Genomic DNA, 20,236 nt, shown 5'->3' with positions numbered 1-20,236 from the left:
TTGGTCCAGCCTGAAGACCAGGGTTGGGGAGTGGGCTGGGCTGGGCTGAGCATCAGGCTCCTAAAGGGCCTGGCTCCTTAGCCTTTTACCCTGTGGCCTGGGCAAGTCACCCTTCACTACCTCCAGTGGAGCCCCTGTTTCCTCATCTGTCATGCTTGATGAAAGGTGGCTGGGAGGGCTGGGCGGGGCCTGGGACGGGACTTGCTGGGCTCGTGGAGGCCCCCATTTGCTGAGGGTCTTCCCTCCTCACACCCTGAGCCCAGGGGCTCTGCCTCTGTCTTACCCAGCTCCAGCGCATTGGTCTCCTCTCCTCTCCACCCTCCCTTATTCGCTGGGTCTGCCTGCCTCCTCCTACTTCTGTCCCTTGCAGTCGGTAGTCTGTCTGGCTGCCTCTGGCTTTCTTTCAGTTGGTGCCTATCTCTGCCCTGCTTTGTCAGCCTCTCTCACACTCTCCACTGTCCATCTCTCAGCCTCTCCCTGTCTTTCTGCCTCTGCTCTCCCTCTCATGGGGACCCTTGGGCTGTCCAGGATCTGACGCTGCCCTGACCCTCTGGTGGCTCTTCCCCTTCCAGATAGGGCTGGTGGTTGTCCTGGTGGCCACGGTAGTGGCCATGTCGGCCGTGGCCCAGCTGTGGGAGGACGAGTGGGAGATACTGCTGATCTCCCTGCAGGTAAGTGGGGGTGGGGGGCTGGGTAGCTGCTTCCCCAGGACCCTCTAAACAAGGCAGTGCCTTCTCGTCTCCCATTTTTCCAGACCAAGGCCCAGAGTGGGTAGGGAGGGGTCCACATCACATAGCAATTCAGAGGCAGAGACGGTACTACAACCCAGGGTCCCTGGACTCCCAGTTTCCTCCATGGAAAAATGGACACAGAGTTGCCTGCCCCATGGATAGAGATAGGCTGTGAGGATGTGTGTGACCAGAGGGCTTAGGCACAGCTGGGAGCCAGTGATCTCTCTTGCCCTTTCCTGCACACCAGGGCACGGCGCCATTCCTACATGTGGGGGCCCTGGCCGCCATCACTGCGCTCTCCTGGATTGTGGCAGGACAGTTTGCCCGTGCAGAGCGGTCCTGTAAGTACAACTGGGCAGGACCTGCCCCTCACCCCCACCATGTTCTCCAAGTACCAAGGCCAGCTTGTCCTGCCCCAACCTGGATATTACCCGGGTGGCCTGGGGATACTGTGGGACCCTCACTGTCAGCATAAGGGGTCCTGGTCAGCGTGGCCTGCAGGTTCCACAGAGGTTGCAGCTTCGGCCTTGCATGTTTCCTCTTCCGTGTCTTTACATTTGTGTGTTTGAGGCCAGGTTCACCTTCCTGGGAAGAATGAGGTTTCTCCTTGGTACAGGGTCCCCTTGGAGCATCTGGGTTCTGACAGGTGGAGGGAGGAGGGGTCCAGCTTGCCCTGCCTAGCTGCCCAGGGCTCATGGTTGGGCCCATGTCTGCAGCCTCCCAGGTGGCCATTCTTGGTACCTTCTTCGCCGTCGTGTTTACCCTCTACCTGGCCCCTCTCACCATCTCCTCTCCCTGCATCATGGAGAAAAAGGACCTGGGTCCCAAGCCTGCCCTCATTGGTCACCGCGGGGCTCCTATGGTGAGTGCCACCTGAGGGCCCTAAAGACCAGGGTGAGGGGTGGCGAAGCAGCCATTCCAGGGGAAAATGGGCAAAGACCTATCTCCTTGTAGGGAGGAGCTTGCAGGGAAATGGATATAATACCTGTAATGTTACTAATAGCAACAATTTTTAACCCTTTTGGTGGGGGGTGGTATGTAAAGGATTGGTGAAAAGAGAGTGCTTGGTTGGGATCAAGTCCTGAAGAGCCTGAAAGCATCTTGCTGAAAAGACAGAACTTTTATCCCAAGCCCTGGAAAGACACCACCAGGTTGTGGGTTAGGAAGGCCCAGGAGAGAGAGATGTTGGGAGAGGAGAGCTGGGCCTGCGGGCAGGGACAAGGCAGCAGGAAAGCCCACCATGCTGTGCAGGAGGCTCAGAGCCCACTGCTAAAGCAAAACATTTGAACTGGGGTGAAACAGAGAGGAAGAGTCAAAGTCAGCGCCTGCTCCTCCTCTGACACTCCTGTGACCCCACAATAGGCCCTGCCTTTAAGAGGACGTGCTCCAGAGCCAGGCTTCCATGCTCCCTGGCAGCTGTGGGAACCTGGGCCAATTCCAGCTTCTCTGTGCCTGGTTTTCTCATCCTATACCTTGGGATAATGGGAATGCCTGCACCATAGGACCACAAGAAGCAGGAATTAGCACATGTGAAGTGCCCAGGTTAGAGCCTGGCTCACAGAAAGTAAGAGTTAACTTTCCTGTTACCTTGGACCAGCCCTTGCCCTTCTCCAGACACAGTTTCCTGACCTATGAAAACTTTGAACCTGTTTTCAACTGAGACAGTACCACTTCTCATCACCAGAGGGTGCTTGGGGACTCCATGAGAGCTTTTTCTTGGTGGTCACAGTAATTGGGAGTTCCATGGTGTCACTGAATTTCAGGGCAGTCAAAGGGGCCTCACAAAGTAAGCGTTTAAAAGTCTGTCAGGGCTGTGAATCACCCTGAAGGTCCTACCCCTCACTGGGTGTGGGAGGCATTAGTGTGTTCATTGTCTAGAAAAGGCTCTGAGACCTGTACCCCTGAGCTGGACCCTGATGCCCTCCCACCACACCCCGTGAACAGTGCTACTCCTAGCACCTCCTGGAGGCAACCAGCTGGAAAGGCCATGGTTTTGGAGTAAGGAATCTGGATTTGAGATCCAGCTTTGCCACTTGCTCTCTGGGTCTCAGGAGGTTTTTGGTCCCCTCCAAGCCTCCTGCTGCTGACTTTTGTGAGGATGAGTAGGAGCACATTCTTCCAGAAGGCAGGAGCCCAGAATATAGCTGCTTTTCTCTCTGTGACCCCCATTACCCACCCCACCTGCTCTGGAGGCCATGGGACAAGAGGGAGTGCTGAGGCAGGGTGGAAGGAGCAAGGGGAGGGAGGGAGCAAGGTGGCCCTCGTGTGGATTTTTTTTTAGCAGAAAGATTTCAAACATTCACAGAAGTGGAAAGAATAGTATAATAATGCAATACACCTTCAACATTTATCAACATTTTACCATTCTTGTTTCATCTATCTGCTTTTTTCCCCCTGCTTCAACATTTTAAAGCAAATCCCAGACATACTATTTTACTCATTCTTACTTCAGGATGTATTTCTAATACATAAAGGCTTTTTATTTTTTATTTTTTGAGGGAAGGATGTGATTAGATTTATTCACTTATTTTTGATGGAGATAGTGAGGACTGCACCCAGGACCTCACGCATGCTAAGCACGTACGCTACCCACTGAGCTATGCCCGCCCTCCCACCCTCTAAGCCCACAAAGGTTTTTAAAACAGAACCACAACCACAAGGCTGCTGTTACATTAGGTTTATTCACTTATTTTTGATGGAGGTAGTGGGGATTGAACCCAGGACCTCACGCATGCTAAGCACGTACGCTACCCACTGAGCTATGCCCGCCCTCCCACCCTCTAAGCCCACAAAGGTTTTTAAAACAGAACCACAACCACAAGGCTGCTGTTATACTAGGTTTATTCACTTATTTTTGATGGAGGTAGTGGGGATTGAACCCAGGACCTCACGCATGCTAAGCACATACGCTACCCACTGAGCTATGCCTGCCCTCCCACCCTCTAAACCCATAAAGGTTTTTTAAAACAGAACCACAACAAATGCTGTTACACCCAACCAAATTAATAATTCCTCAATATTATCTAATACTGAATCAATGTTCAGTTTTCCTTTGTTGCCTCAAAAATACTTTATAGTTGCGTTGTGAAAAATTAGGATCGAAACGGGGCCCACATGAAGCATATGGCTGAGGTCTTCTAAGTATCTTTTAGTCTATAATAAAGCTCCTCTTTTTTTCCCCCATATGCTGTTTATTTGTTGAAGAAATGGACTCATTTGTCCTGTACAATTTCCCGCATTGTGTGCCTGGCTGATTGTGTCCTGGTGGTAGTTCTTGAGGGGCTGGCATGGGGTCTGACACATCTCCCTGTGTCACTGTGAATGCCTAAGTATTGGTGTCTACACTTGTGTGTATCTGCCTGGGTGTGTGGGAGGGGGGGGTTGACTCTGGGTCCACACATCTGTGTGTGGTAAGCCCAAGTGCTCATCCCTGTTTTGGAGACACTGTCCATGTGCCCTTGGAGATATCATTCCTATGTGGGTGGCCTGTGCATACGGGCGTACTTTAATATTTCATAAGACCAACTCCAAAGCTGGGCCTTTTAACCACCCGGCCCACATGCACATTTCTGACAAATAACCCCACCTGGGCTTAGGCCTAAGGCAGTGGGGGTCTTCTTTCTCCAGGAGGCCAGCTCCTAACCCTGGGAGATCTGAGTTTAAAAAACCTCCAGAAAAGATTTTTCCTTTCCCAAACACTTCCTCTGCCCCGCAAGGGTCTTCATAGCCTCTGCCACACTCTTCGTGTCTACCTAGTCTACCTGCTGCCACTCCAGCCCATGTGGGAGGGGACATTGGTACCTCTCAGGTGGTCACTTGTGGGAGGTCTGGGCACAGGGCATATAAAGATGATCAGGCAGTAAATCCACCTCTCTAGATGCCTCTGTGTGGTCTCACACAGCCCACTAGACCTAGAGACAAGGCAGCACATCCCCCAGGGAACATGAGGGAAAGGGGAAGAAAGGAGCTCACACTGCAGAGACTGCTGACGTCTGTTACCTCACCTATGAGCTTGATAAAATCAGCCCTTTTTTTTATAGCTAAAGAAACCAAGGTCCAGAAGGTGAAGTGACAGCCCAGGTCAGTGACTGGGAAGGTAAATTGCTCCTTCTCAGCTCTAAAGCCTTTGCCTTGCCAGGCTGCTTCCCAGAGTATGTTCTGTGCTGGGGAACAGCATGGCCAGAAGGAGAGAAGATGAGAATAAGCATGTCTTGGTAGGAATGGGATAATCCACAGGAGCATGCTCCACCCATCCCTCTCTGCCAGAAGTCCTCCTTGTCCTCGATCCCACACCACACCTGGTCCAAGCCTAGTCCTTGGTATGGTGCTGACCCCCAGTGGCAGCGAAGTGTATGACAGGATCATCAGACCAGACAACTAGGGAGGGAGACTAGAACCCCAACTCCCTCAACTGGAAGGACCCTCAGAGAACAGTGAATGTACACCCCCAAGTGGCAAGTGGGGAAACTGAGGCCCACAGGATAAAGAGATGCAGTGAAAGTCACAAACTTAGTGAACGGCAGAGTTTGGACTAGACCAGGATTTTCCGATATATATGTTATAGGGTTAACAGTTGTCATTTATTAAGCACTTGCTATATGTCAGGCAACGTGTTAGGGGCTTTTAATCCTTATAACACTCCAGGAGATAGTCTTGTCATGTTTATATATATGTGGGAATGGGTCACCCGACTGAAACTCTGCCATACTACCTTCCCTCTCCTCTCCCTTTGGGAATCTCCACCTGGACTCAGGGTATAATTAGGAGGAAACTTGGCATTCAGCCCAGCCCAAGACTGCATACAGGCAGAGGACTGTACAAAAAAAAAACCCTCCCACCCCTACATTTATATACATCAACACTAGCCACCCCTGTCTGTCCCCTCAAACTTGTGAGGCAGATGTGATTTAACAGATGAGGAAACTGAGCTTCAGAGAAGCTGTGTAGGTGCCCAGGGCCCCACAGCTACTGCTTGGAGGAGTGAGAACTGGAACCAGGCCTCCACCAGCCTCCTAACATGAAAGATTTCCCATTGACTGGGGAAGAGTACATCAGTTAAATCTCAACCCTCCCCTCACCACCACCTTCCTCCCCAGCTCGCCCCAGAGCACACGCTGATGTCCTTCAGGAAGGCGCTAGAGCAGAAGCTGTATGGACTCCAGGCTGACATCACCATCAGGTAGGTGTGGCGGCCCGGAGGACAGCACCTCTTCCTCTCCTCAGCACATCCACATCCAGGTATCTACTGGAGAAACCTCTGGTCCCAGAGCCTTGGAGGTGGGAGAGCAGAGGCTAGGATTATCCACTGCAGGGCACCATGTTAGTGCAAATAAATATTGTGCCAAATTCCAGGATATAAAATGGAGGGGAAAAAAAGACACTTTTGGTTCAAGCAGGGCTGAGGTGAGGACCTGGAGTCCTGCCACAGATCCACTTAATGTAAAGACTTTATCTATATGGCTCAGCGAGATGGAGCTCAAACATTGTGATGAGTGAAATATGCAAGTTGCAGAGTGATACATTCACTGTGATGTCAATTACAATTTTAAGGATCACTTAAAAATGATTTATACATTTTCTACACATAGATATGTAAGATGTGTAAGTATGTGTTAGTGTAAAGGGCAAGGAGAATCCACACTGATCTGATAACATCTCTGAGAAGAGGAGAGGGACAGGGCTGCCACTTATAGGTCCACAGGTTGTGTATTGAACAAGGGCACCACATATGTGAGGACATGATTCCCATTATAGACACAGAATTGTGTATTTATCAAAACTTTCTAGCAGATGGTAGAAAAACTCCTTGAGGAAGAGGAGCACAGGTGCCTTGTACTGTTTCACACTAAGCTACTTTATGGGGCTACTGGTAACCCCAGCAAGGTAGACCAGGATAATGGTAGGGTGGAATCTGTCAAAAGGGCTTGCATTTGCACTATTCTGATAGTGGCTTCATGTGGAGTGGGTTCTAAGCCAAGTTTTACCATTTATTTTTCTGGTGGGCCTTCAGTTAGATACTGCTCTCTCCAGCCTCAGTTTCCCCATTATCAAATGAGATAGCACCTACCTTCCAAGACTGCTAAGAGAATAGGCCCAGCTCTTCCCCCCTCAGCAGTCCCCACCCCTGTCTGACCCTCAGAGAGAGCCAGAGGGAGTCATTTAGTCCACTGACCTCCGTCTGCAGATGGGAACCTGAGACCTAGAGAGGGGCAGAGCCTGCCTGGTAGGTTGGTATAGGTGGGCGAGGAGGAGTGTGTGGGAGGGGCAGGTAAGGGACCTAGGTGGGCAGTGACTCCATGGCCCCAACCCTCCCACAGCCTGGACGGTGTGCCCTTCCTCATGCACGACACCACCCTGCAACGCACCACCAACGTGGAGGAGGAGTTCCCGGAGCTTGCCCGCAGGCCTGCCTCCATGCTCAACTGGACCTTCCTGCAGAGGCTCAATGCCGGCCAGTGGTTCCTGAAGGTCTGGCAGCACCTGTCCCAGTCCTAGGCATGGAAAGCATGGGTGGGGACCCCAAGGAGTGAGGGGGCCAGGGGCAGCCATCAGCTCAGGTGACCCCTACACACTGAGCTTCCCCGACTCACAGCCAGGCTGGTTAGTGGCTTCCTTGGGCTCCTGCCACTGCAGCCTAGATGTCGTGGGTGTCACTGCTTGTCTGGTTCTGTCTCCCCACCAGAAAAATTTGATAATGATTTTAATGGTTAATAGTTGAAGTTGTTAAAGCTGCAAAACTGTAGAAGGTTTGTTCTCTGGTCTGAAATGCTACTGAAGGAGAAACTACTGAGGTCTGGGAGAGGTTCCAAGGGAATCAATCTTTTGGTAAGCAGACTGGGACAGAGAGGCTAGAATGGGTTCTCCTGGAGCCCCACAGGGCCACAGCCTTCAATTTGCCTGACTTGCACACACCAGCAGACACTGACAGATCAGGGGTCTCCAAGTTTGGCAGCCAGGAAGGCACACGGAGGCCCCATAGGACTGGTGAGATAAGCTACGTGCGTCCCTGTCTCTGCCAGACGGACCCCTTCTGGACGGCCAGCTCCTTGTCACCCTCCGACCACAGGGAGGCCCAAAACCAGTCCATCTGCAGCCTAGTGGAGCTCCTGGAGCTGGCCAAGGGCAATGCCACACTGCTGCTCAACCTGCGTGACCCACCACGGGAGCACCCTTATCGCAGCAGCTTCCTCAACGTCACGCTGGAGGCCCTACTGCACTCGGGCTTCCCCCAGCACCAGGTGAGGTCCTGCAGCCCAGTCTCATCCAGCTCTACCCCTAGGGAGCCCTGCCCTTCCCCTCCGGGAGCACCACCCAGCCCTGCCCTGCTTCGCACCCTCACCCCCAGCCTGCCTGGAGTCTTGCTCCAGCAATAAACTCACCACATGCTCTCTTCAGGCCTCAGCTTCCACATTTGTAAAATGAGGGTAGCATGCCCCTCGCCTCCCTGACAGGGTCATCATGGAGTCAAGAGGGAACAAGAAAGTTCTTTAAAATGCACAAAGGGCAGAAGCAGGGCCCGTTCTTGGGAACACAGTACTTCTATGAAGTGTTGCCCACATCCTTGTGGTGTAATATCCAATACCAACTATGACAGCACACTGGACACTGGTGGCCACATGCAGAGTAACTGATGTTTGAGAGATTATCAGTCTTGTCCTGACTTGGGTCTGGAGGGGAAACTTCCTGAGGTGTTGCCAGAGCAATTCCCAGCCTTGGCTGGGACTGAGTCGTCCCTGGAGATGATTATTACATGTAAGTTTTCACTGCATGCCAGGTCCTCTCACTTTTACCCCCTCCAGGTACTCCATTAGGGAGGGGTAGACATCCTAACCCCACCTTACAGAAGAGAAATCTGAAGCTGCTCCTCTCCTGCCCGCAGGTCCTGTGGTTGCCTAATAGGCAGAGGCCCTTCGTGCGGAAGGTGGCTCCTGGCTTCCAGCAGACATCGGGTTCCAAGGAGGCAGCTGCCAGCCTGCGGAGAGGCCACATCCAGTGGCTGAACCTGCGTTACACTCAGGTGTCCCGCCAGGAGCTCAGGTGCCCAGACTCACCTGGAGGACTGGACTCACGGGGCTCAGGGTCCAAAAAGCAGAGATGGCGAACAATCAGGCAGACCTGGGTTGTATGTGAGCTTGGCCCTCTGGGAGTGGGGATGCCTTCCTCCAGGGTCAGTTGTGAGGATGGCATGAGGTTGTGAAGGGCCCTGCTTTACAAGCTTCCAATACTGGTCCAAGGGCCAACCAGCCTCTGTCCCTGCCCCACAGGGACTATGCATCCTGGAATCTGACTGTGAACCTCTACACAGTCAATGCCCCGTGGCTCTTCTCCCTGCTGTGGTGCGCGGGGGTCCCGTCTGTCACCTCTGACAACTCCCACACCCTGTCCCAGGTGCCTTCCCCACTCTGGATCATGGTGAGTTGGGGGGATGTTGGCAGCAGAGAGCTGCCTGTGACACCTGGGGTGGGAGGCAGTTTCCACACTTGGGGCTGTCTCTCTGGGGAGGTCTCAGGGTGGAAGAGTGCAGGCAGGTGGGGGGGACAGCCATGAGGCACGAAGAGGATTCCTATGGCCTCTGGGGTCTGCACCAAGGTGCTGGGAGGTAGGAGGAACCTGGGCCTGAGCCACATGATGAAAAACATCAAGAGCCCTAGAAAAATAAATACCTCCTTGGGCTTTTTTGGTTTGGGGGATTATTATGTTTTGTTTTAAAGGAAGGGAAGTCATTGGGGAAAGAGGGTAATAAGACAAGAATAAGGAACATTAAAATCTGTTCAGAGATTACAGCCAGTAAGACCAGTTTTCAGCTGGTTGACCCAGCACCTGAAGACAGGCCTGCATTCCAGTCCCAGTTCTGCCAACCAGGGAGCTTGGGGAGCCCTTGACCTCCCTTCTGTGTTCCCACTGCCACCTCCCTGAGGACATGCAAGGCAGATGGACAGTCCCATTAACAGCTAAGACAATGACAGTGAACCAGATCTAGGTTACGGGTGGTTATCTCCGTCTACTCACCCACTGTCCTTTAAAATCTCTGAAGGCTCAGCTTGGAATGAGATGATGTAACTGACTGTGGCGGCAGGAGCTATGAGCACAAAATTTGAGGCCACAGGAGCTGACCAACAGCAGGAAGTGCCCCTCACCCAGCCCCAACCCCTCCTCCACACGTTACCTGAGATCGAGGGGGTGGGAGGCCTGGCCGGTCTGGAGGCTTTGCCCTCCCTGTCCCCTCTCTACGCATCCCCTGGGGAGGAAGCCCCCACACTCCACACCCTACAATGATAGCCACATGGATGCCACACACCTCTTCACATACACACCTGCTAGTCACATCACACCCTCATGTTCAGCTACTTGTCTTTCATTATTCAGCTCTCGCTTTAAGGCCCTTAAGCACACAGACCTTCTAGGTTTAACACATACCACCTCTACTCTGAACACTGCACAGATCTCTTTTATCCTGTGTACACACACACCCAAACCCGGTGCCTAGAGCCCACCTCTACAAAGTATAATCTCAAGCCCCCTCCAGGACCTCCTCTGCCCCTCCCTGATTGTGATGTGGGGTCCTCCTGCCCATGGACCCTTGGTCTGGACCAGCCATGACTGGAGGCTGGCCATGGGCCATCTGTCCACAGCCCCCGGACGAGTACTGCCTCATGTGGGTCACTGCCGACCTGATCTCCTTCACCCTCATCATTGGCATCTTCGTGCTCCAAAAGTGAGTAGGCCCTGACTACCTTCCATGGCCTTCCCTGCCCAAGACAGGCCAGCCCCGACCCTAGCCAGGTGAACGTCCTCCTGAGCCCTCAGCCAGGAGTTGTCCTGACCAGACAGCCCTGTTCAGGGGAGGAGGCCTCCCAGTGGCCCCCAGCCCGTCCCCTCTCAGCCAGAGCAGGGTGGCTTCTGGAATGAGCAACCAGCTGGGAGTCCCGAGCCAAGCTGTGCCAGGATTTGCTGTGTGGACTTGGGCAAGTTTTGGTTCCCCTCCAGGCTTGTCTCCTTGCCTGTCACCTAGGGTATGGGTTCCCACAGCACTCACACAGTCATGCCAGGCTGCAGATCTCTCCACCCCTCAGGACAACAGCTGGGGTGGTAGCCACAGGGGAGGTCGGGGTTGGTCCCAGGGAGGTTTTAGGGCCAAGCCGGGGCCCCAACTCAGCCATAAAGCAGTGGGCTGGGGTTTTATTCTTGACTGATGTTCTCTCTCTGTCCCATACTGCTCTGATCCGGCGCATGTCCCTCCTCTCTCTCCCTCCCTTTCCCCCTCTCTGCTGCACTCTGGCATCTCACAGCTATCACTTGATCAGGTAATTCTGGTGTGGTCCTCCTCCTCCTGCTCCTCTTTCTCCCTTCTCACCGCCCCTTCTCCACTTCCGTTCAAAAGCCTGCCTCTTGAGAGCCCTGGGCCCGGGTCACCCTCCCAGACACCTTCCCTGCCTGAAGCCTCCTCCCCTCCCCTCCTTTCCCCTGCAGTCCTCCCTTCTCTCTTCCCGTCTTGCTGTGTGTGTCCCTCTGCTCTCTGTTCTTCCCACAGACAAGGAATAAGTGTTTCCTTGTAGGTTGCTGACCTGGCCTCTCTCAGCACCAAAGCATTTCCCTCTGGGGAGGGGGTTCTTCCTTGGCATCACCCCTACCTCCACTCCCAAGTTTGGCACTCTGGGCAGGGCCTTCACCACTACCTGCCACACAGCCTATCAAGTTCTATCTCTCCCTGCCCACCTGTTGCTTCCCCACCTCTCACATCGCTCACTCTCTATTTTTCTGTCTGTCTCTCTCATCTGTTCCTATCACTTCTTCACTTTCTGACTCCCACCACACGTCTCCCCCTATGTGCACAGCATCCCCCACTTTCCTCTGGGAAGGATCCCCAGTGGTTGAGCTTCCTATCCCTGATGTACTTTGCTGTCCAGACCCGGCCGGGCCTGACACTTTCCTCCTGGGTTTAATGTTAATTTCCAAGGTAAGACCTAAGTCTTGGGGATCCAAGTCCCCCTTGGTCAAGTGCCTTGGGCCTTCCTGGGTCAGGCACCTTCACTGACCAGCTTCTAGGAGGAACTCCGTGCTCCCTGACTGTGGGACTGAACCCAGCAAACAGCCATTTACCTGGTCCTTCCACCATCTCAGTCGGCATATGTACACACGTGGTGGCTGGGTCTGTACTGGGCCTGTAGCAAGGAGTCAGGCCTTCCCACCCAGAGCCCCAGTGTGCTCCATGGATACAACCAGGGCAGCATCACTGTCTTCCTGGGGGTCAGGAAAGGCCTGATGGAGGAGAGGACCCTATGGAAGAAGATCATTTCCCTGTGGGCCTCATATTTCCATTCATTCACTAATCAAGTAGTTATAGTACTCAGTGCTAGGGGGTGGGGTGGACACAGCGATAAGTAAGAGACCCAAATGCTGTCCTCATGGACATGTAGGGCAGCCAGCCCAGCAAGAGTGCCGGCTGCCCTCCCCTCTGCCTCTGGCTTTCCCCTTGTCTGTCTGCTTTATTCATCCACCTGTCTGCCTGTCCTTTCTGTTCATTTCTGCTGCGCTGATCCCATTTGGAAACAACCAATTTCTGGTGAAGTCTGGGCTCCCTCCACCGACTCCAGCAGGGCTCAGGGCCCTGAGGGATTGGGTTTTTGTTTCCAAACTGATCCCCACTTCCCTGAGTGGGGATGGGGGTCAAATGAGTCCTTCTGTCTAGGTTCCAAGAAAAATACAAGTTCAAAGGCCAGGGATTTGGGGCTAGTTCAGAAAAACTGTAACAGCAAAAACTGTACCCAGGGCTGGGCAAAGGAGCCCAAGTTCTCCCAGCTCCGCCTGGTCCCTACATGACCTATGCAGCCCCATCTCTCAGCCCATTCAATTAATTTTTGCCCCCACCTTTCCCCATCATTAAAGGGGTAACACCCCAGCCTGTCCCTCCCCATTAGGGATTATGCACCCCACTCTTCCAAGGCTGTTGGAACAGAGCAGCAGCAGGCCCCACCCTGAAGTCACTCCAGCACCCTTGCCTTGTGCACCCGTGAAGATAAGCTCCCTGCTGTCTCCCCTCCCCTCCCTGCTTTCCTTCACTTCCTCTGGGGGTTCCTCACTGGCTTCACTCAGCCTGGTTCTGATGGTGGAGCTGTAGGTGACATCAGCTGGGGCTCCTCAAGACTGGTGTGTACCCTAGGTGGGTCATCAGAGTTCATGCCTGCTAAGAAACCCCCACCCCCAAATTTCTCCTATCCAAAGAGAGCTAGGTGTATAACTGGGGGCACCTGAAACATAAGTAACCAACCCCAAACCATCTTCCTGGGCAAGGGGAGTAGATTTAGGGTTCTAGAAGTAAGAGGACTGGAGAGCCCTGGCTGAGAGCAGACTCTGACTCAAGCCCCAGCTCTGCCCTTCTCTGGGCCTCAGCTTCCCCATCTGTACAGGACAAGAGTCCTGCTGGTCTCAGGCCAGATCCAGAGAGAACATGGGAGTGGGCAAGATCCCTGCTCCCAGGAAGGGTGGGGAAGGACCTGATGCCCATGGGGCTGTCTCTGCAGGTGGCGCCTGGGTGGCATACGGAGCTACAACCCTGAGCAGATCATGCTGAGCGCTGCGGTACGCCGGACCAGCCGGGACGTCAGCATCATGAAGGAGAAACTCATCTTCTCAGGTGTGCAGCCCTGCAGATAGGTTGAGATAGGCTCTGTGCTCTGTTCTCTGCACCCAACACGTGCACACAGGTGGATATGTACACACTTCACACGCAGCACATACCAGTAGGGACACGGCACAGATATCCACCTAGCTTCATGCCCACACTGGTCCAGAGGTACGCAAATACACACACACACACAGAAATGTGCACCCTTCCACATGCAGCCAGGTACTGTGGATTAGTGTTAGCCCTACGGGTGGTGTGCAAGGGTGACATACAGGGGTGGAGGGAGGAGTCTGCTTTGAAGGCCCATCCTGCCATGCCTGGTTCATACACAGACCCCACAAATACTGATTTCACCTCAGCTTGCCGCTAACCCCTGTTGACATTCCCAGTCTGATGGGGGAGGCAGCTGTAAACACACACATGGAAAATTAGGTGTCATGAGAGCTCTAACAGATGGGGGTGCTGAGCCAGAGTGGGGTGCAAGGAGGACAGAAGGGTTCAGAGCTCCCTGGAGCAGTTAGGAAGGTTTTAGGACCTACTTTACGAGGGGATATAGCTGAAATGGGAAGGAAGGACATTCCAGGCAGGAACAGCATGTGTTCAGAGGTAGTGAGGGGGCACTGCTTGCTGGGCAACAAGAACTAAACATCATTGTACCTGGCTTGAAGGGACGGCCTCTGGCTGACTCACCCCAGGATGGCACTTGGGAAGAACTTGAGCCTCGAGTGTGTGTGGTCAGGAGCTTGGGCTTTGTTCTGATAGCAGAAGAGGATTACAGGTAGATTTTTCTTTGTTACCATAAGGCTGTAATAAAGTACCATGAACTGAGTGGCTTAAAAACCAAAATGTATTATCTCAGTTCTGAAGGCCAAGGGTCCATTATCAAGGTGTAAGCAAGGCTGTGAGGGAAAGATCTGGTCCTGGCCTCTCCCCTTTGCTTGTAGATGCATCTCTGTGTCCAAAGGTCCCCTCTTTATAAGGACACCAGTCATTTTGGATTAGAGCCCACCCTGATGACCTCATCTTAACTAATTACATCTGTAATGACCTTATTTCCAAAGGTCACATTCTGAGGTGCTGGGATTAGGACTTCAACATATGAATTTTGGGAAACACAAATCAACCCCTAACAAGGGTGGAGGGTGGGTTAGAGGGGGAAGCTGGGGGCAAGGAAACCAGTAATTCAGATGAGAGATGTGGGCATGGAAACAGAGAGGAAAGATTTGAGAGACATTTAGGAGCCAGATGGACCTGGATTCAAATATCAGCTTATCCCCCAGCTGTGTGCACAAGAGCACATGATCTAACCTCCCTCAGCATCAGACTCCTCTCATTTGTAAAATGGGCTAGCTTCCCCTCACAGGGTACTTGGGAGGGTTAGTGCCACATCTGACCCAGAGGGGTACTTGGTATACACAGCTTAAATGAACCAGAGCCCAGTGAGGCTGACTCTCAGGAGCCTGTGAACATCTACTCATTCACTCCTTTATTCCTTCCACAAATACATGCCAGGCACTGTTATAAGTGCTTAAGATACACAGATTCTTGCTTTTGGGTGTACTTAATTTCTCCTACCCTTGCTCAGAAACCCTTCTCCTGGGAGCCTTCCCTAAGCACCGAAGCTGGGTTGGAGTGCCTCCCCCTGGTGTCCCACAGCCCTCTGACGACACTGGGGAGGTTTTAGAAGGGGCCAAGCCAGGGTACCCTTGGTCGTCTGGCTCCTGCACTGTGCCTGGCCCAGAGAAGTGAGAAAGGGTGGGTAGAATGAATGGAAGGCAGGAGGCTAGCACCTAGGCCTGGCAAGTTCTGTCCCCCAGGCCCGAACCACCCCCCTCCACCCCCTTCTGCAGTGCCAGAGAGGCCTAGCACCTTCTGAGTCCTGGCCCTGAGGAGTCAGCCACAGGTCTCACACCTTGCCCACTCCAGGTTGAGAAGTCCTCTTCAGGGACCCTCAGCCCCCCAAGGTACCCTGAGTCCCCTTGGGGTGGGCTTAGCTTCCTTCAGCAGACCTTTTCTGAGCCTCTGCTATGTGTCCAGCACTGTGCCAGGTACTGGGGACACACAGATGCCCAGACCTCACCCCTGTCCTTAAAGTGCTTCAGCCGGTGGGGGCCACAGACAGTGACAGTACAGGGTATGATGGGGCAGGTGGGAGCAGGGTAGCCATGAGGAGGCACCACCCTGGCCTGGGGGCTCAAGAGGAGGCTGCAATAATAGAAATAAGAAGAATTTAGCCAGATTTTAAGAAAAGGAGGTAGTATCAGGAGATCGCTCCCAGGAGACAGGCCAGTATATGCAGAGCCCTGAGGAGAGTAAACACGTGCATGGCAAGCTCATGAGGGTGCACATAGTTTTCTGTGGCTGGAAGGTAGAGTTCCAGGGGAGAGGAGACTGAGGTGCAGCCAGAGGGTTCACAGAGACCAAGGAGGGCCTTGAATGCCAAACTCAATATCACACCTGTTGCCACAGACCATTCTTCCCACTGCATCTGCTGCCATCCTTGTCCATTCCTCTCCTCCCCACACTCACATTCTGCCTCCTCTGGCCCAACAGAGATCAGCGATGGCATGGAGGTCTCCGATGAGCTCTCTGTATGTTCGGACAACAGTTATGACATGTACGCCAACAGCGCCACTGCCCCTGTGGCCCCCCGAGGGAGCAGCAGCCGCGCCAAGATCCTCACAGACCAGAGTGGGCATTAGCTGAAGACTGATCTGTCCAGTCTGTACCTCATGTGGAGAACAGGGAAGCCTGGAGAGCTAGCAGAAGCATGCTCCAAGAGCCAACTCCACGGCCTCCTTGTCGGCTCCAGCCCCTTGTCAGCCATGGCCTCTCTTGGAGGGGCTCCCCTCTCCAGCCTCCCAGATGCCCCTGCAGGCCCAGGGCTCCTTCTGGGAAGTTTGTGGCCTGGGGCCTGCTCCTCTCCCTGAGGCCCTCCCTTGCATCCTATTCTGGAAGCTTTGAGGGGTCACTGGGCTATTCCATGACCCCTGTGGCAATGGAGGATGTGGAGCCATGTGTGCCCGTATGTCTGTTCTCTTGTCTGCGCTGCAAGGAAACAGACTTCTCATGTCTCTCCTGCCTAGAGGGCCTGTGCTCTTCCATCAGTCTCAACCCACAAGGAAGCTTGGCCTGGGAGGAACACTGCTGCAGTGGTGGAGACACTCCTCCTCCCTGTCCAGCCTCCTGCTGCTGCTGGCCCTGCCCGAGAGGGCCTGAGCCATCCCCTAGGAGCAGCTGGAGATGGCCAGAAGAGCAGGCTTGGGGCTGATGGATCCCACACCCAAGTGTCCAACAGGCCTCCAGGGCAGACTGGCCTGAGGGCCCAGGAGATCCACAAACTGACACAACCTCAGGTTCCCACGTCAGTGGGCACAGGGCAGGGGCCACGTGGGAAAAGTGTTCAAGCATGGTAAAGGGTGGGTATATGGCCAAGGAGGCCTACAGCAGTGGGAGCCTGAGGGACCTTGGCCAAGATGATTAAAGCTGCCACCTTGACATGTGTCATCTCTGAATTGTCAGTGGAATGGTGGGGACAGAGCTTGTTGGGTTTGGGATTCAGGTCCCATGACAGGAAGAACCACTCTCAGAAATGAATGGGAGAGTGGCATGGTGGTGCCCTTCCCCTGCCTCACCCAGTGCCAGGGCTTCCTTAACAGCCCTGGGCTTGGGAACCCATGTCCCCATATCATGCAGGAGACAGTCTTGGAGAGGTAAAGTGACTGTCCACAGCCACACAGCTTAGAAGTGGCAGAGCCGGAATCCACCCCCCCCGGGGGGGGGAGTATCTGGCCCCAGGGAGTATCACTTTCAGACATCTGCCAAGTGCTCCCTTCCTGGGGCAGAGGTCAGCTCCAGCCTCTCCTGGGCACCAAGAAGTGTGAGTGAAACTTGTAATGTCTGGGTCAGGAGTGGGGCACACTGCCCCACCCAAATGCCCCAGTAACCTCCTCTCCAGCCTCTGGCAGTCCTTCCCAAAAAAACACAATTGACCTTTCCTGCCAGCCCTTTCCTGTCCAGTCAGTGTCCCTGGGCCCACTGGCCAGCATGTCCCAGGCTCCTGGCCACACTTGGGCAACTTGAGATCCTGGAGTCTTCAGGAGTGGGGAGGGGGGACTGGGAGTTCTGAGTGGAACAGCCAGTCAGCATCCCACTCTTACCAGAGCCCTACACTGTACCCCACCCACCCATTCCCCAATGCAGAGGCAGTCTAGCTGCCTCCCCTCATCCCAAACAATGGAAGAAGGATGGAGACCATCCCCTAGCTGGGCAGATGGGTGGACCCCTCTCCACCCTCAGCTAAGCCCACAGCCTGTGGTCAATCCTAGCTTCTGTCCCTCGACCTGAGGGGTTACTGAGAAGTCTACCTTCCTAATGCTCTCCGTGGGTCCTCCTTTGTCTGTGGAGGATGGCCTAACTGCCCTTTACAGAGAAACAGGCCCTTCTCTTCCTGCCACCCCTGAAGACCTACTCCTTCCTTCCTCTCTTAGCTTTAGTGGGTGAGACCTTTCCAGGCTGAGTCCACCCTCCATACCCTCCAGGGCCTTCCTTCTCAAGTATAGGTGTAAAGGTGCCCGAATCGCTCACATCCTTTAACACACAGCAACACATACACCCCTTTTTTATGGGATACACCATTCCCCGGAGCAAAGTCCACAGAACAGACTCTTCCCCATCAAACACACACTTGGCCAGCATCACAGTGACCCTCTCCCATCATGACTCTTTCCACAAACTTGGCCTGCCTGAACCTCTGGGGGGCAGGTTCCTACAGGATCCCAGCCTCACAGACTACATGGCACTTGGGTTTCACTCACAAACCCTCTTGAGTGTCACAGTAACCCCAATAAGATTAGCAGAGCAGGAGTCGCAACTAGACCATCTTGCCTGCTGAGATGAAGAGCTGGGTTGAAGGGGTGGGCAGTGATCACCCTGGAGCTGCATGGTGAGTCCCAGGACCAGGCTCCAGGTGCCCCAGGACCACTGAGGCTCTTATCTAGACAACCTCCTCCCAAACTGGTGCCATCTTCCATGAAGGCAAATCCCCTTGCCTGCCCCACAGACACAGGCCCTGTGACCCTTCGTAGAGGTAGCAAGTGATCAGACACCAGCCTGTGGAACCACTTTCCTCTAGTTCTAGGAGGCCAGGCCAGCCCAGAGCTACTTTGTTCTCACCCCCACCCCCACCAGGCCAGCCCATTAACACCACACCTGCCTCACTGTGCCCTCTCCAAGGCAAGTACACTGTCGAGTAAAAACCACCTCAACTCACACCATACCACAGCCCCAGGACCACATGCTGTCCACACACACAGTCCATGAGACAGCCCCCCGTTACACACAGAAATGAACTATCACATAGGGATACAGACACAGATAGGGATACAGAAGGCATATAACCAGATACATGAAATCCCACAGTGACATATCTGCTGTCATGTAGGAACACAGTACAGAGTCATATAGAGGCAGGAGAAAAACCCAGACCTCTAAACTGTGCAGTTACATTCTTAGTCACACCTACAGCTACTCAATCACACCCACCCCAATGCCACACAGTCACCATGTCCCCATGCACTTCCACACTTACATACAGGTATTCTGGAACACCTGCACACTTAACCCCCCCAGCCCCCACACCCCGTCCCCCACCCTCACATCCATGTATCATTCAGGGGCACAGCTAGTGCCAAATCACTCCCAATCCAGGCATGCGGATCCCAGAGTTGTACATACAGTCAATCCCACATCTACCCCCACCCTCCTCCCTTCTCCCTTCCCAGGGTTGGTCCAAGAGTAGAACAAAAGCCCAGCATCCCCTCCTCCCCATCCTCCTAACTCCCCTCCCTTCCCCTCTGGCATCCAGCCCCTTTGTCCTCCTGCAGCTGAGCCTGAGAGGGAGTCCAGGCAGAGCGGCAGGGACATTGGAGCCCAGGCTGCCAGGGCTGCAGGCAGCAGGACAGACAGGAGTGGTCAGTGCAGGAGCAGCAGCTGTAGAGTGCCTGGGAGAGGTCATGGCCAGGTAAGTGCCAGGTACACTTGGGGACTTAGGATCCAGGGCTGCCCTGGCTGTCTGGTATCTACAAGTCTGAGTGTGTTTGTGTGAGTGGATGTGGGTATGAAAGAGAGACAGGGTCGCATGTCAATGTCTAGGGGGTGGGTCCCTCAGTCTGTGTCAGGACCCTCAGCTTGAGACGCCTAGACTCATAGCTTGGATGGGAGAAAACTGCATCAAGCCCTGCCTGGGAATTCCCTACCCTTCATGTTCCAACAGGGTGTCCTTCAGCGCCAAGACTGGAAATCTCTAGGGTGGAAACGGGGTCTGATGTCCTACTGTGTCCAGTGCCCAGCACAGTAGACAGCAGGAGAATGAATGAAAAAGTACTAGCGCACTTCCCAGGAGGGGACTCCTTCCCCTCTCCAGGCAACCCTTTGTGCCAGGATATCTCTGCAGAGAGAAGTCACATCTCTGTAGAGAGAAGTCCCTCCTGTGCTGATATGACCTGCCCTCTTGAGCCTCAGCTCAGAGTGCGGCTGCTTTCTCAGCCAGCAGAGAAAAGAATAGGGGCAGCATGCTCCCATGACTGCTCTCACCTCCTTCCTCTGGTCCTGGACTGTTTCTTGGGACACACCCCAACCCTACCAAGTGTGGCTAACCCACTAGGTATGCAGAGTCTAGAGCCAGGTGGATTCAGGCCCCAGCCCCTCTACTTGGGCAAAGTAGCTAACTTCCTTAGACCCTGCCCACCAGAGAGCTAATTTCCTTTGATGCTGAGACAAGGGATCCACCACCCAGGATAAGGAATGAGCAGTGAAAGCCAGACTGACTACTAGGCAAATCTGACTTCCAGGGCAAAGCAGTCTCAGAGGAGGCAGAGCA

The 20,236-nt window shown here is 53.8% G+C and overlaps 1 protein-coding gene across 10 annotated transcripts in view; it reads left to right on the top strand.

The window, feature by feature from the left end:
* The window catches only part of GDPD5 (glycerophosphodiester phosphodiesterase domain containing 5), an 82,645-nt gene extending 65,915 nt beyond the window's left edge, over positions 1-16,730 (top strand). For 9 of the 10 annotated variants that reach the window (XM_045508806.2, XM_010973147.3, XM_045508804.2 and 6 more), the window contains 11 exons: positions 573-671; positions 979-1,072; positions 1,448-1,593; positions 5,828-5,910; positions 7,049-7,199; positions 7,751-7,969; positions 8,611-8,768; positions 8,996-9,143; positions 10,364-10,446; positions 13,253-13,365; positions 15,910-16,730. In XM_045508806.2, the coding sequence (XP_045364762.2) occupies positions 573-671; positions 979-1,072; positions 1,448-1,593; positions 5,828-5,910; positions 7,049-7,199; positions 7,751-7,969; positions 8,611-8,768; positions 8,996-9,143; positions 10,364-10,446; positions 13,253-13,365; positions 15,910-16,058 (1,443 nt within the window). In that variant the 3' untranslated portion in view covers positions 16,059-16,730. Of the gene's footprint in view, positions 1-572; positions 672-978; positions 1,073-1,447; positions 1,594-5,827; positions 5,911-7,048; positions 7,200-7,750; positions 7,970-8,610; positions 8,769-8,995; positions 9,144-9,765; positions 9,905-10,363; positions 10,447-13,252; positions 13,366-15,909 lie in introns of those variants that run through there. The other variant, XM_045508807.2, reaches the window with a different exon arrangement.
* The last annotated feature ends 3,506 nt before the right edge of the window (positions 16,731-20,236 follow it).

Source organism: Camelus bactrianus, chromosome 10 (genome assembly GCF_048773025.1).
Source record: "Camelus bactrianus isolate YW-2024 breed Bactrian camel chromosome 10, ASM4877302v1, whole genome shotgun sequence".
Lineage (NCBI taxonomy): Eukaryota > Metazoa > Chordata > Mammalia > Artiodactyla > Camelidae > Camelus > Camelus bactrianus.
The sequence above is the reverse complement of the archived record's forward strand: the minus strand, read 5'-3'. Positions and strand labels throughout refer to the sequence as shown.